This window comes from Triturus cristatus, chromosome 8 (assembly GCF_964204655.1).
Source record: "Triturus cristatus chromosome 8, aTriCri1.1, whole genome shotgun sequence".
In the NCBI taxonomy this organism is placed as follows: Eukaryota; Metazoa; Chordata; class Amphibia; order Caudata; family Salamandridae; genus Triturus; species Triturus cristatus.
In genome coordinates, this window is record NC_140591.1 from 1480467465 (window position 1) to 1480483556 (window position 16092).

At 43.1% G+C, this 16092-nt stretch overlaps 1 protein-coding gene across 1 annotated transcript in view; it reads left to right on the plus strand.

Annotated features, from left to right (window-relative positions):
• MRPL48 (mitochondrial ribosomal protein L48) overlaps positions 1–15838 on the plus strand; it is a 52662-nt gene extending 36824 nt beyond the window's left edge. The window contains exons 5-8 of the mRNA XM_085623320.1: positions 9859–10028; positions 10890–10992; positions 14452–14541; positions 15529–15838. Of these exons, the coding sequence (XP_085479446.1) occupies positions 9859–10028; positions 10890–10992; positions 14452–14541; positions 15529–15603 (438 nt within the window). The 3' untranslated portion in view covers positions 15604–15838. The remainder of the gene's footprint in view (positions 1–9858; positions 10029–10889; positions 10993–14451; positions 14542–15528) is intronic.
• Positions 15839–16092: the final 254 nt, after the last annotated feature.

Below are 16092 nucleotides of genomic sequence, written 5' to 3' on the forward strand. Positions count from 1 at the left end.
CTCGTGATAATTGTCGGGCACCAAGAGTGAATGTAGCAGCAAAGCGTCCCGCGCTGCGGTGTCACCAGGCGGCCTATGTAGTGTTCCGGCGCAGCCTGGTGACGTCACCGCCAGCGCCGAAATCAGGTGATGCTGGGATTTGTAGTACGTGGAGCCGTTCACCTCACGGCAGCAACCGAAAAGCAGCAACAGCGAGGGGCGTCCAGCAGCAAGGACCGTCTCCTTCCCTCCGAAAATCACCCTCGTGATAATTGTCGGGCACCAAGAGTGAATGTAGCAGCAAAGCGTCCCGCGCTGCGGTGTCACCAGGCGGCCTATGTAGTGTTCCGGCGCAGCCTGGTGACGTCACCGCCAGCGCCGAAATCAGGTGATGCTGGGATTTGTAGTACGTGGAGCCGTTCACCTCACGGCAGCAACCGAAAAGCAGCAACAGCGAGGGGCGTCCAGCAGCAAGGACCGTCTCCTTCCCTCCGAAAATCACCCTCGTGATAATTGTCGGGCACCAAGAGTGAATGTAGCAGCAAAGCGTCCCGCGCTGCGGTGTCACCAGGCGGCCTATGTAGTGTTCCGGCGCAGCCTGGTGACGTCACCGCCAGCGCCGAAATCAGGTGATGCTGGGATTTGTAGTACGTGGAGCCGTTCACCTCACGGCAGCAACCGAAAAGCAGCAACAGCGAGGGGCGTCCAGCAGCAAGGACCGTCTCCTTCCCTCCGAAAATCACCCTCGTGATAATTGTCGGGCACCAAGAGTGAATGTAGCAGCAAAGCGTCCCGCGCTGCGGTGTCACCAGGCGGCCTATGTAGTGTTCCGGCGCAGCCTGGTGACGTCACCGCCAGCGCCGAAATCAGGTGATGCTGGGATTTGTAGTACGTGGAGCCGTTCACCTCACGGCAGCAACCGAAAAGCAGCAACAGCGAGGGGCGTCCAGCAGCAAGGACCGTCTCCTTCCCTCCGAAAATCACCCTCGTGATAATTGTCGGGCACCAAGAGTGAATGTAGCAGCAAAGCGTCCCGCGCTGCGGTGTCACCAGGCGGCCTATGTAGTGTTCCGGCGCAGCCTGGTGACGTCACCGCCAGCGCCGAAATCAGGTGATGCTGGGATTTGTAGTACGTGGAGCCGTTCACCTCACGGCAGCAACCGAAAAGCAGCAACAGCGAGGGGCGTCCAGCAGCAAGGACCGTCTCCTTCCCTCCGAAAATCACCCTCGTGATAATTGTCGGGCACCAAGAGTGAATGTAGCAGCAAAGCGTCCCAGTCTTTTATATTGAGCTTGCTGATAATACGGTATGAGTGGGAGACCGTCCCCAGGACCCAGTTCCAATGTTGAGTTGGGGATTTGAACATCCTATCAAATTTAAAGTACCTGTGCTTTAGGATATAAACATGGACTGCGCAGTCTAGCCAACCAATAGCATGGCCAGATTGAATGAGCCAAAAAGTGCCCGACTGTTTGGGTGTACGTAATCGGAGCTGTTGTGCTATTCACTGTTCGCTTTGTGGCTTGAGTTTAAGTCTCTCTTCCACTGTATCAAAAAACATTGTAAGTCGTCAGTTTAGCTGCGTTTCAGCTGGGATGAAGCATAACTTTACTGCCTGCCTACAGGTCCTAGTGCCTCTCTGTTTGAATATTGGACGGAGTGAAGTGCATCTTGTGTCCTTTAGACTAGGGCAGATACAGATGAAATACACACGGTCCTTGTTTCCTGTTCCACAAGGGCAGCAAGTCCGCTCTCCTGGTCTCCTTTTCCAATGACTAGTGAATTTGTGTCTTCCTAGTGAATTTGTGTCTTACTCATTCTCAAAAATCTCTACCATAAGCAATGCTCTGCACCATTATCTCTGCCCCCTCCTCTCTCTTCTACTCCACCTCTTGTATTTTCCTCTCATTCTGTCCAATTTGACTTTTTTGCTTGACCTCCCCTACTGAACTGATCCCAATACAACCATCAGCATAACTCCTCATGCGCTCCATATGATATTTTTATCCCCAGTTAATAAAGTGATCAGCCCAATCACGTCGAGGCCTCAGCTATCTTTTCTGCCTCATTAACCACTTTCTTTTCTCTGACTCTTGCACTTATTTATTTAAATTGGTGATTGTACTTGCTTTGGTAAAAGAAAAGTGATGGCTCTTTCCTCGTCCAAATTCTACTTCTGTGCAAGCTTGCATCTTTCATTCTTCATTAAGACATTAGCACTACAAATGTCCTGCTGGCATACTGACCAGCTTTCATATTACTTAACCCAATGCAATTTGGTTTTCTTCCACAGTATTCTATGGAAGCAACTCTTGTGGATATTTTAAGCTTTCTCACCTCTCCTGATCACAATTATCTTTCCTCTATTTTTCTTAACTTTTCTGCATCATTAGACTTAGTCAGTCGACCACCCAGGGTTCTAAGTCGTAATATCGAGCACTAAAATATAATATTTCCAAGAAATCATAGATTAACAAGACATTGTGAGTGCCTGAAACTACTTCATTGGCTGCCAAAGAGCGAAATTGAAGCTGCTCAGCTACACACACAAGGCTCTGCACCAACGAGGGCCTCATATCCTACAGAGTAAAGTTGAATTTTATGTACCTATTAGGTGCTTAAGATCACGGTCTCTTGCTCAAACCAGAACAAAACGCATTAAGAAAGTAAGGGCAGGGGGTCGTAGCTTTTCATACTTGGCAGGAAAACATTGGAATGATCTACTACAAGAACTCCGCCTTACGGAGGACTATCTTGTCTTCACAAAAAAACTTAAGACCCACCTGTTGTCTGGAAAATAATACTGACCAAACTCATTAATCGCTCAGTCATACACTAGGAGTCTTAGCACAGCGCCGTGATATCCTTCTGGATGAATGTCGCGCTTTACAAATAAATAAATAAATGTTTGTATTGCAACAGTTATTTACTAGACATAAAGCAAACATAACAGGCAACGGTTTACAGAAGAAGAATATTATGTGGTGCAACTTGCATGCTTTGTCTTTTCAGACTTGGAATTTTGTTGTTGTTGCCATTTTGATCTTCATTCTAGAGATGTATCTGACAAGTGGAAAATGATTACAGCTGACACTAGTATTGTCTGAGTAGCTAATTTTCGCTACAGATCATCCACCGGTAATTACAAATGGTGGTAGGATGTTTTTGGCATATATGTAATAGATGCCTTAATTACATTTATTGCCTTGACATTTTATTAGCTGTAGAAAGTGCAAAATCTCAAACACTGCATTTCAATATCCAGATAGTGTGTGTGTCTGTGGGAAATTCTATAATGGAAAATTTCACAAGTCTTATTTCCTGCAAGCGAGAAAAAATTAAAAAGAATTGGCTGTCCTAAAGGAATTAACACCTGAGTTACATAAAATTAACACTAAGAAAGCCAGAAAATATCTGGAGAAATCTATATCCGAGAAAAACGAACTGTTAGAAGAGTTAAGGTGCAGATCGAGCAGAGAAATAATAAAGGTTAAGAAATCTTTCTCATCACAAACAGATGTATTGAAAGTTAAGAATATTGAAAGCCATACACGATACACGAGGCAGAGGCTTCTGTAGAAAACTGTGTAGCCACCTGTTAATGTTTTTGTAATCTAAACCATTATTGTTGTAGACGGAATTGTACCTAGAAAGGGGCACACCGCAGAAATATGTACCCCCAATCCTCCTAACAAGAAGACGTTTTCCACCTGAAATCTTAGCTGTAGAAATAAAGGCAATTGTTTTGAACAAAAAACTGTTGGTTAAACATTTTAATTGTCAGACTGTTTATTGATGAAAGAAGCCAATTGTCTTCAGTTGTATTCTAGTAGTGTCAGAAATGTAAGTTATTAAAATGGGAGGGGCTGACCCCTACCAATAAACACAATCTGGTTAGACCATTATACAGTCGTATGAGAACTAACTTCAACCCCTGGTAGCTATTGCACAAATCCCCAGAGGAATGCGTGTTAGTTCAAGCAGTACTAACAATTCTAAAGTACAGAACACAACACAATAGCCTCAAACCAAATTAGACAAGTAGGGAAAAATATAATGAGCATGAAGATAAGGGGAAATGGAGATATATTTGTTGTTAAGCTTCAACCAGGAAGCGCCTAGATAGTACAAAGCATCATGGAAAAGCAACAGTTCACAACTGACCAGGACCTAGCGTGATTTCAGGCAATGCAGTGGAGCACAAGCCTTGTACACCATGTTTGTCCTCTTAGTCAAATGTTTACCTTTGGACTTAGTCTCTTAAATGGAAGTCAAAATCGTCCAGTGGGGAAAGGTCCAAGGCTGATGCTGTCAAGAGTTCCTCAAAGTTGGATACTTCGTTGTAGAGCTGTTGAAACCATTGGTTTGGGCCCCAGAAGCTGCAAGTTAGACACACAGATTTCATGATCACTGAGGGTGCTTCACCAGTTGGATAGACTTGCTGCCTCACACTTATCCAAAGCTTTCCCTATGGCCTTAGTCACTTTCTTACAAGTCAGAATCCTCCTTCGTGGCAGGACAGTGCTCCTTTTACCGTGAGGTCCAGTTGAACCTTTTTTTCAGTCTGGCAAAAAGTTCCTAGTGGGACAAACATGGTTTTCTTATCTATCTACGGTACAAAATTCCGGGACAAGCTTCTGCACCTGGTCTCTTGCCATAGTGAGCACGAGTCCTTTTCCGTGTCCCTACACCAGACCAACAGGAGACCACCCACTTGACCCTTAGAGAGCAGTTTCTGTAACTGGGTACCAGAAGAAGTCAGGTGTCCTTGGATCGTTAAGCCATTGGGTAAGCCCTCTTCTTCCTGCAGGCGTTAGAAGCTTTCTTTTAGCATGGCCATCTCCAGGTGAAGTCTTCCCAGGTCCAGGATTGTTCTGAGGAGGTAGTGGATTAGGTGTTCCAAGTATATACTGTACACTAGCTTGTAATTGGAGAAATTGTGCCCCTCAATCCTAGTAGTCTCCCCACTGCCTTTTACAGCCCTTTCTCGTTGCCTTACTATAAAATTACCCAGGAGTCCCTTTCCCCTGTGGCAGAAATCTTCTGCCCCAGTGCAGACCTGTCTTGATCTCTTTAGCTACTTCCCTATTCGGGTGAGCTCTACTCCCACCAGACAGGTTCCAAACTGGTTCACTCCCCCTCTAGGAATGGAACTCGCTGTCTTGGAGGGTCCTGAGAATGAATAGAGAATGATTAGTAGAAGGTCTCTGTCATCAACTAGTTATAAGAGGAAGTGCTAAGGCGGTCCTTTGTTTTGCTAGCTGATCCTAACAGTCCCAGATAGATAATCCCTACAAAAGTGGTCAGCAGTTAACATTGCCCTGTCCTATCTGGCCTCAGAGGTAGGCCATTATTTTCTGAGCCAGGTTCATTAACTGTCTGAGACGAGGAATATTCCAGCTCTGGGGTTGTGATCAGTGGCAGAACTGGTTTTTAGCCAGTTCTACCTTCGGCAGCCTAAAGTACCTTTTTATACAGTTACTTTTACACACAAGGGAGCAAAAGTCCGATTTCACGATTGAATCAGATTTTGAAAATAAAGTATGTAGTAACTTTAAATGACTGTGCAAGCATTTTCTCCAAATGCAGATATAGAATTAAATATTTTAATCACCCCTAGGCTTGTTCCATGGAAAATGTAGCTGAACGTGTACAGTGTGATAGCTTTTAAGCCTCCAGTGACTGTGAGGGCATACGTTTTGAATCTATAGTGTGCCACATTTTTATATATTGTGTGCCCTGCCTTGTGGATGTACAAGACCGAATTCAGGGGTCATTTATTAGTATATGAAATAGGTTTTCATACATGGTGAAGGCACTTTTCCTTGTCCTGTATTATTGTAGTGCCTTTAAATTGCAGTTTAGCCAACACACAGTTTTGTTTCATTTTGGTGTTATAAGTACACATTGTAACCTACATATGCCATTTAACTCCCATGCCTTTGGTACATTTTCTGCTCCACCTACTTTGGCCTTACAGGAAAAATGAAATAGACCAATAGGGTGAAACCAATATTACCCATGCCATTATAGTTTATGGAACAATATGATTCATTGGACCTGCATGGCAAGATACACAGCTTTCAGCCTTCAACCAGGGGCCGGCAGGCGACAATTATGAACTTCTTTAAACAGCTGGAGCTTACAACCCAGAGGCCGGCCGCTTTGAGTAGGTACGTTTTTTTCAACATATTTAAGAACATATAAAATATTCAACAGGCTCCACCCCATCTACGCTCCTCCGCACCCACTTCAATAAAAATGACTACAAATGTTGGTCTCATTGGACAGAAAAATAAGTGGAGAAATCATATGGTATATATGTCAAGTCCGTAGCTGGTATTTTGCTGGAAACCAATCAAAGCAGTCTTAAATGAATTGGACAAGTCGATTCTCAAAATTCTGAGAAGATTCTTTAAAAGGGGCCCATGTGTCTGAATAAGATGTGCTTTGGGTGTCAATAGCCATGGACAATCGTTCCATTCCTAGGATAAACCATAGCCTATGTAGCCAGGAGACATGATCAGGAGTCTTCTCAGTTCCCCACAGTGATAGAATCGCATGTCGTGCAGCTCCAAAGCCAGGACCATCTGGCGGCCCCGGAGGGAATGCGAGGGAATGCAAGGGAAAGGCCAGAGGGTTTGAAAGGCCAAGTATAGTGTATGCTGGAAATCTAGGGCTAGAAGTATTGAAAGCAGCATCAATATTGATGAGGACCAGCTCCCAAAAACGAGACAGCTTGGGACAGTTCCATAGGAGGTGCAGCAGGGATCCTGTCTGTCCACAGCCCCGCCAACATTCTTTAGAGCGCCCGGGATTCCAGCTATGAAGGCGGGTAGGAGTTAAATACCAATAGGAGACTATCTTGTAGGTCGCCTGCGTGGTAGCCATGTGTGGCGTGTGGTGCATTCGCTGGAAAATATCTGCCCATTCTTTGGTAGTAAGATCTCTCTCTAACTCCGCCTCCAATCTATGCTGCCCTTGGACTTGTCCCCCGGCGTCCCTCCAGCCAGGACAGAGTAAATTTCAGATATGAGATAGAAGTCGTATGATTTAAGCAGCAGCCATTTCTCAAAGGGAGTCAAAGTGCGGGAACCCCTCCGTCTGTACCTCGACGAGGCCACCCAGTACTGCAACTGTAAGTACGAGTGGTAATCTGTGGAGAGAAGGGTGCAGTCTAATTTCAACTTTTTGAACGGTATTAGTCCCTTGCGATCAAAGAGGAAACCCACATGCTTACAGCTGCTCTCTTGCCACCGTTTGAAGATTACCATGTCCGTCCCAGGCGGGAAGCCTGGATTTTTTGTGGTCGGAGTCATTGGGGAAGGAAATGTCAGGCCAAGTCTTAGGGCCACGGAGTCCTACACCTTTAGCATCGAGCTTGTCACCGGCGAGGAATAAAAACCACAGGCTTTGTACTTGCGTGGAAGCCAGGCATCCCTCCATATGTTCGATCCGGCCACCGCTTGGTCCATAACGGGCCAGTGCTTTTCAGAAAAAGGCTGCATCCACTCTACGAGAAAGCAGAGTTAAGTAGCCTGGTAATAACGAATCAGCGATGGGACCCCTAGCCCACCATCTCCCTTCTGACAGTATAAAATCGTATAGTGCAGAAGAGGTATCTTGCCCTCCCAAATGAAATTATTGATACCTGGTTGTAACGAAGGTATTGCTTTGGGTGGAAGGTCCAATGGAAGAATTTGAAAAATATAAAGTATTCGTGGAAGAATGGTCATTTTAAGTGCCGCTATACGGCCGGACCAGGAGGGATGTAATCGACTCCAGGAGGACAAGGACTCTTTGGTCTGAGATAAATGAGCATTCTAATTTAGTTTTGCTGTCTTGGAAGTGGTGTTCGGCAACTGAATGCCAAGGTAGGGAATCACGTATGGTGCCCAAGCAAGAGGAAATGGGATTGCAAAGTGGCTTCATGAGGAGGCATGACAGAGAGATTACCATTTTGGTTTAAAATATGTTTATTAATTTTGTCTAGTTACAGATACCATTGTCTGCATCTAATGACTTCTGAGGTGTCCTTTCAACCTCTATTGTATTAACAAACTCTAACAGTGCCCTAACTCTCCCCATGCCCCATTCCCTCACTACAAACTACATTTTAGGGCATTGTACATAACCATTAGACCCTAGGCAAATGTCACGGGTGCTTGGAGAATCATCTATTTAGTTTGTGTGTTTGCTCAGTCACCCTTGGGGTAGTGTCTGGGACCTACTTTCAGGTATGAGATGAAGAGATGAAGTGATCTCAGATATCTTGATGTAATTCCCTTTATTCAGGAGATAGTACTGAGATAAACGTCCACCAATCCGGCTCATAACTTATGACGTTCAATGTATTGTGTTATCCTTTCCATTCACGGGAATCTCCCTTCTGCTAATCCAGGCGATGGGGGATGGTGGTGTTTGTTTACCCTATGAAGTCACGATGGCCTGGACAGTGGCCAGCTGCTATTAGTGCCACTGGTAGCTAGTTGCCTCTCATTGATTTCATGTGAATAACCTCCAGGGGCTGGTTGGCCCAGCAGTGCAGCGCTTGGGTCGCTTGCAATAAAAACTTGAAAATCTCCCCCCACCAATCCTTCAAGTACTCCTTCCCAACACCTCCTCAGCTTTGGACAGTGCCACAAGTGGGAGAGGCATTCTCTGTGGTGTCATATACCAAGATCTTGGCACTTGATACTGTGTTTTGCTTATTTTGCCACTTCTTGCTGGGCCTTGAGTCCTATCATAAATGTTTCCCATTCCTTGTTGGTGAAAGTAATCCCTAGTTCTAGCTCCCATCACTTTTAGGCTGCTGTTTTGTGTTTGGGCGGCACCTATAACAGGTGCTTTTGTAAGGCTGATATGGTGTAGCACCCATCAGCCATTTCTCAAAGTAGATTAGCTCTCATGAGGCCCCATCCTTGATCCCTTGTTGCAGTACACACTCTTACTTGGAGGTGAGAAAATCTTAATGCCTCTGGAAGGTTGTATTGGCAATTAAGCTCCTCACATTGGTTCGTCTGGCCATCTTTAAATAATGAACACCTGTTCTTTTGCCACTTTAGAAAGCAGTGATTGTCCAAGGCTGGGGAGAATTCTGGATTGAAAGATAAAGGGGGTAAATGGGACAAGGTAATTTGTGAACCCTGTCCTAGCCGACACCCTGTCCATACAACCAGGCAAGTTTGGTTTGAAGTGAATAATACAGTCCCTAGCTCCTATGAGGATGTGGGGGCCAATAGTCAACCATAGGGCGATGACCATTAAGAGATGGTAAAAAAAACTGCAACTTCACTGCTTTTCAGGTCAGTTTCTTTTAAAACTTAATTTTATTGCTCTTCTTCAATGGCAATTACACACAGTCAATTCTGTCTACAAGATCGGACCGACTCGTTTCGGCGAAATATATATATTTTACATGCACCTTTAGGATACGAAGATGCATAGATGTGGAGGTATTTATCTTCTCGACGTCTTAATTGTCAGTGTATTGGCTGTAATATTTAGTCACGTATAATATTTGAAAACTTGATATTCTGACACTGTCGCTATTGCAATATAAATTTTGACTAGTACAAACTGTTTGACAGTAAGTAGCTCAAGAAAATGTCATCTATGCCCCCAAGGTACTGCACCGCCTTTAAACTTGCCCACATAGAGCTGTTTCCTCCAGACTTTATAGAGGGGTTGGTGAAAGTCTAAACTCGTACAAATAAATCCAAAAATGAAATACTAATGGTAGTGGTAAGTAACCTTTGTTTTCTGGCTCTGTGCATGTGATCATAGAGTGGAATAGATTTCAGGGTAATCTGTTCTTCCCTCATGTGTAATGTATACTGACACCTTGGCTCAGTCATAACTTCTCCATCTTGTTTCAGCCAAAGAAAAAGAAAGAAAAGGTACAGATGAAGGAGATCAGTGCTGGCACTGACTTCGAGTTTGGGGCCCTCAACATTCAAGTGTCCGGCTATGACATGACTCTGGTGGAACACTATGCACAGTACGTGCACTGCCTTTGCAACCGGCTGAATGTGAAAGTAGAAGAGAGGTATGTAGATCAAATTTTGCCTAAATATACAAACGTGTGTGTGTATACACATTTATATATAATATATGATTCCGAGTATTAGTGGTGTTGTAGGGAGGTGCTCTCCACCTATATCTGGGAACTACCAAGAGTTCCCGCTTCCTTTTTTGCATATGTTACGCAGCACTCTAACCCTGAAAGGGTATTGTCTTGACTTGTACTGGGTGCTCCCTTGTGTCTGTACAAAACTATACCTCTCTGAAGAGCTCTAATAAGAGCTAACAAAATGGGTCGGGCTGCTGTTATTCATTCCAGGTTGACTTGGATGATATTTTAACAATCCAAAGCTGTAATACTGTGCCTGAAGTGGTAAAAGGCTTTTGTAATTTTTCGGCTCAGTATGGATGGCACTGTGTTAATCTTATGCTTAAAGACTTTGCTTTAAATATCAAAATGTCAAAAGGCTTTGTCCCTTACTATATCGGCATGGATGGCACTATGCCAATCCTATGCTTACAAACTTTGCTAAAATAAAAACAGACAGTTGAGGTAAGCAGATTTAGAGTGTTGGTGGTGGTGTAGGGTGTTCCATAGGAAGGAGCTTCTCTCCACCTATACTTGGGAACTTCCTAGAGTTTCCTGCTGCTTTTTTTGCATAATTTATGCAGCACTCTAAGACTAAAGAGCGTTGTCTTGATATATAGTGTTTGTGTTTGTATGACTGAGATCATTCATGCATGTTGTGTGATGTGATTTAGTTTTACTTTTGGAGGCTACTGTACTTGTCGTTAATTGGTTAATTTTTGTAGTGAGTTTTTTTGGGAGGACTTTGTGATACTTTGCTGGGCTTGAATCTTCACAACTGACTTATGATTTCTACAGTTATGGTTTACCCACAAAGACCACGGAGGTTATGATGATGCAGGAGCAGGGCTCCAAGATGTACCTCGATGCTGTACTGACAACCCACGAGCGAATTGTTCAGGTACTGATTTTGGATTTCTTCCGTATGGTGGAGTTAAACAATTTTGTGAAATCTACCTAATTTTGGCAGATGCCAGACAAGGGTCGTTTCTATAAGGTTTAGATCAGATTCCGTTGCTTGTCTATACTGTGCTCCGAGATGCAGGGCGCCTGGTAAAAGTTGCTTAACTGCATGCTTATCACTATCACTATCCATTTCTAGCACTCGATCAGAGGGGAGATAATTCCGTGGTTGAGCTGAATCAAAGGACGCTTCCTCCATTGGAGGCTTCACATGAAAGACCACAAGTAGAACCTCATATGAAAAAAGTTGCAAGGAGGGAACAATTCCTAAATTTAACACCTGTCTATCTATTCTTAATCAGCAGCATGTGGATTGAAAAACTCCCCAGAAGTTTAGCATCTACTCCATAAAGCCGGTTTGAACATTTCAATCTAGTTCTACACAATTCAGGGGTAGAGTAATATAATGAATTCAAAGCTCCTCTAAGATATAAGCAAGATACAAATGTCCTAATATGATGGATGCTAGTGTTCTTACAGAATTCAGTTTGATCATAGAAGAGCAGGAAGATGAGAAGCATATGAGAAATGTTATGAGTAGGTTAAAAGTACCATGTTATGCAAAAGCATCAGGCCCGAGTGGACAAAAGCAAGATTTTACACATATAGTATGAGAGTTTTTGTAATACTTACTTATGCCTACTACCAGGCCATCAACCAGGACTTTCCAGCCACCTCCGTCCTGTTCTTTCAATCTGACTCCAGGTGTAAATCATCTCCTTCCAGTCAGCATCGGCGCCAGGTGTTTCTTGGCCTTCCCCTGTTCCTTTCCGGGTTCCAAGTCAGGGCTTGTCTGGTGGTGTTTGACGCAGGCTTGCGAAGGCTTTGATCTACGTAGCCCCAGCTTCTCTTCATGATTTCTTAATGAGCAGGGAGTTGGAAAGTCTGCTGCCATAGGTCATTGTTGCTGATGGTTTTTGGCCAGTGGATTTGGAGGATTTTCCTCAGGCAGGTGTTGATGATGGTCTGGACTTTGATGGTGGTGGTTACGATTGTTCTCAAAGCTTCTGCTCCCCATAGAAGGACTAATTTTACGTTGGTGTTCAAAAGCTAGATCTTGGGTTCCAGCATTAGGTCCTTGGAGCTCCAGATCTATTTTAGCTGATTGAAGGCAGCCCATGCTGCTTGTTAGCCTTCATTATCTTGGTTTTCCCCAGTGAAGGTTGAGGCCAAGTTGGGCTGATGTGGCTGCCACCTTGTTGGTCTTCGCTTGAATCAGCAGATAGGTATGGGAAAGTAGGGCCAGGTCGTCAAGCTGGATCCCATTTCTTCTCCTTGCTGTGGATGTCTTCACTATCCAGTCTATGGCCAGCAGGAAGAGAAAAAGGCAAGAGCAAACAACCCTGGCAGACTCCTGTCCTCACTTGGAAGACTTCAGTGAGTTGTCCTTCAGGAGGCCCCCCTCAAGTTTCGTTACGCCACTGAGATTAGGGCCAGACTGAGAACCCAAAGCAGCCCTTGCAATTTTCTTGTTCAGGCTCCTGGCTCCTGGAGGCTGGAAATGCTAGCTTGCTGCTTTTGTTACTGGGGACCGATTTTGCTGCACCGTAGCAAAAGCGGCCCCCACACTTCCAGCATCCTGGGAAACGCTTGATGCCCGGTCCAGCCAATACGACCCTTGCTGAGATTATTCAAGCATTCCATCCATAACCTATATTACAGGATATTGGAACATGTTTAGCTCCCACTGGAGTCCCAGATTTGGATAATCCTGAGCTGGGAATCTCCTTGCACCTCCCAGAGCAAACAGTTTACTTTTATTTATACTAATTTGCAGGCCAGATACTTTCATAAATCTGTCTAGTTCTTTAAGCCGCTGGGAACTGATATTCTTGGTTGGCTCAGATAGACCAGTGCATTGTCTGCATACATAGATTTTACATGCCTAGTGTCCCCTATTTTTATTCTTCATTTACTCACGCCAGTTTGTAATCTGAACCCCATGGGTTCTGTTGCCATGCAAATATTTTTAGCGAAAGGGGACTGGCCTGCTGGATACCCCTCTTTATTTCTCACAAAAAGGTGAGATTAAATCAATGTGCAAAAAAGTTTACTGTGAGAGAACTACGAGGAGCTTTTCATGATATTGAAGCAGAATTTATCATCAGTGAAATAAATAGGTGTAGCAATTCTGATTCCTTCTAATAGCGGCGTAGGGCAATTCCGAATCTTTACTATCTTTCCAGTAATGGCTTAGAGCTCAGCTCCATAGAAACGTTGGACTGATAAAGAAAAGGTGGGCGGTATTGCATGAAAGCATACAAAGAACATGCAGACTAAGACAACAGACTCCTCTACAGGATAAAGAGTAAGCATTCTCTACTGGAAACAAGCCACATAAATCCCCAGATAAGCGTGATAAACGTGGCTTAGCTTGGCTCCACTAATCTGTGCTGGAAACATGATGCATGGAACCAGGCAGGAGAACATAGTGAACTTTAAGACAGAGATACCACCAGTGGCAGATGTAACAAAGGAAGATGGGAGAAAAGGTAAAGAAATGTACTGATCATCAATGTCTACAAAACACTTACAAGAGAGCCAAGACATATCCTAAAGATTAAAATCAGAATTTGGCATGACCAAAAAAAAAGATTTGCTTAGAAATTGTAGAATGGCAAGACCTCAATACTGTTAATAGGGATCAGGGGTTGGTCGATCAGCAAGTACTGTATGAGTGTTTGTGAAGAACTAAATCTCCTGCAGCTTGCGAGTATCAACAGAATACATTTTATGAACTGAACGTTGTGCTGAGCCGCCCAAGTCCCAGATAGTGTGGTATCCCAACTGGCCTTAAAACCCATCAGGTGCGTCTTTTTTTTTTCTTTTCTTCAGGGGCATCAAAAAACAAAGTGACGGATGGAATGCCTGAATTAATCTCAGCAACTGGTGATCGCTCAGGGCCGCATCCCAATCCATTGTTTTTCGCCCACCATGACACCTCTGTTTGGAACCAGACATTTGCAGATCAGCCTTGACACTTGTTTTTTATGTCTTTTTGTTCAAAACATAGAGCATATGCAAGCCAGTATTTAGGAAAAGCGCCTACCATGCCCTTCAAGGGACTCTGTCCTACATAGTTCAGGAGAGCCTATCCCCATATCTCATTTAAAATGTGTACTATCTAAAAGTGCTAAAGTAAAGGTGCTTTTATTTGACATTTTCGTATTCACTGTTTAGAAATTTGAGTCTGTATTGCTTTTCTGTTCTAAATTCTGATATTTTGTCATATTTGTTAAACTGTGTATAATGATGTATTTAATTTTCTGTCGCGTAAAAGGCGTTGGAATCAAAACCTAAACTTGCTGTGTTTTGCATAATAATGATGCGGATCAGACTTTAAAGTTATCACATTATTTTTGTAGTCCTATGCCTTTATTTTGTATTCCTTTTTCAGATCAGTCATTTGAGTTCAACGTTGGCTCCTATTCTCCTCGAGATTCTGCAGAGAAATCAGCCCGAAGGAGTCAAGCTACAGGTTAAGGAGGTAAATGCTGATCACCTTTTATACAAATGCTGCCTTTGAAGAAAGTTGCTCCCAGGGCGCTGCTGAGCTATTCTAGTCAAGCCCATGGACAAAAGGCAGTGGGATGTATGACTGAGACATTGTTGGATATTAATATTCCTTGAGAAGTATAAGTTCTTTGATTGTCTTTTGTAGTTTTCGGCAATCTTGAGACCTTTTGAGGTCCCACAATGAACACCATTAAGTATAGCAATAGATTAAATGTGACCATATTATTGTGGAACGGTAAACCTATTTTTGCAGCGCATGTGCCTGATTAAAAAAAAAAAATATATATATATATATATATATATATATATATATATATATATATATATATATATATATATATATATATATATATATATATATATATATATATATATATTAAAATAAAATCTAATTTACAAAATATGAAATCTAAGCCATATTTTGAATAATCTAGGTTGTAAATGTATTGCTGTTAAAATGTGCAGTTTCCATTTCAAATTCACTGGCAGACCCCGCTGCCTTGACTTTGGAAAAAATACAGGCATTTTTTTCACCTTCTGTGTCAATGTTGCCAACTTTTTTCTTTCAGCATTTCTTCGAACTTTTGCAGTCTTTGGTAAAACGATAGCAAACCGAGTACTCTCCCACAACGACCTGACATTTTTCTTTCAGTTATTAGGGGAAGGAGCTGTAAATCAGTAGTGCAAGCGTAGACATTAGGACGTGTCTAGCTACCTGCTATACATTGTTACATGTAATTTAATTTTCTTATTACAGGCGAGCTCTGACATCAGAACCTGACTGTGATATTAAAATTAGTGCCAGACCTTTATATAAAGACATTACTCCTGTGTATTGGAAGTTCCTAGAAGAACATAATGCTATAATATGTTGCACTGAATGATGAAACCTACTTCAATTGTGTATTTATTAAGCCTTTGCACTGAATAATCTTACATTTCTCTCTCACGTCTACAGCACACAGAAGCAGACTACCAGATGAGGTTCAAGGCCAGACCGGAATTGGAGGGACTGATGGCACAAGTCACATGACCTGTTATCGGATGATGTTTAGCCCATTTTGTGTTCAATGGTTATGTGAAGACAACACATTTGTACATGCTTCTGGATAACTGACTCTGTGTAGTAATCACTAAAATAGTACAGAACCTTTATAACACAAATGTGTTCTTGTCTGTTTTCTCTGTCTGTGTCTCTTTGTCCTCTATGCTGATCTACCATGTAGAACTCTGCATAAATAATAAATTGCATAAAGTTTGCAGGTTGATACCTGGTCTCTGGGGTGCATATTCCTTTGTTTAACCTGTAAACTTGAGAAACATCTGCTGGAATACCCATTTCCACCCAGGCAAAAAGCAGTATTGAGCCAGAATAGAGCAGGAGATTGTATGTGGCAACTCCATTGTCATAGAGGGCGCTAATCCGCCTTTTACCACATTGTTTGTGGTCTGTGTGTAACATTGGCTGCTTACCATCGTTACGAGTCAGATATTGATGCAGAGCTGTAATAGGTGAAATTAC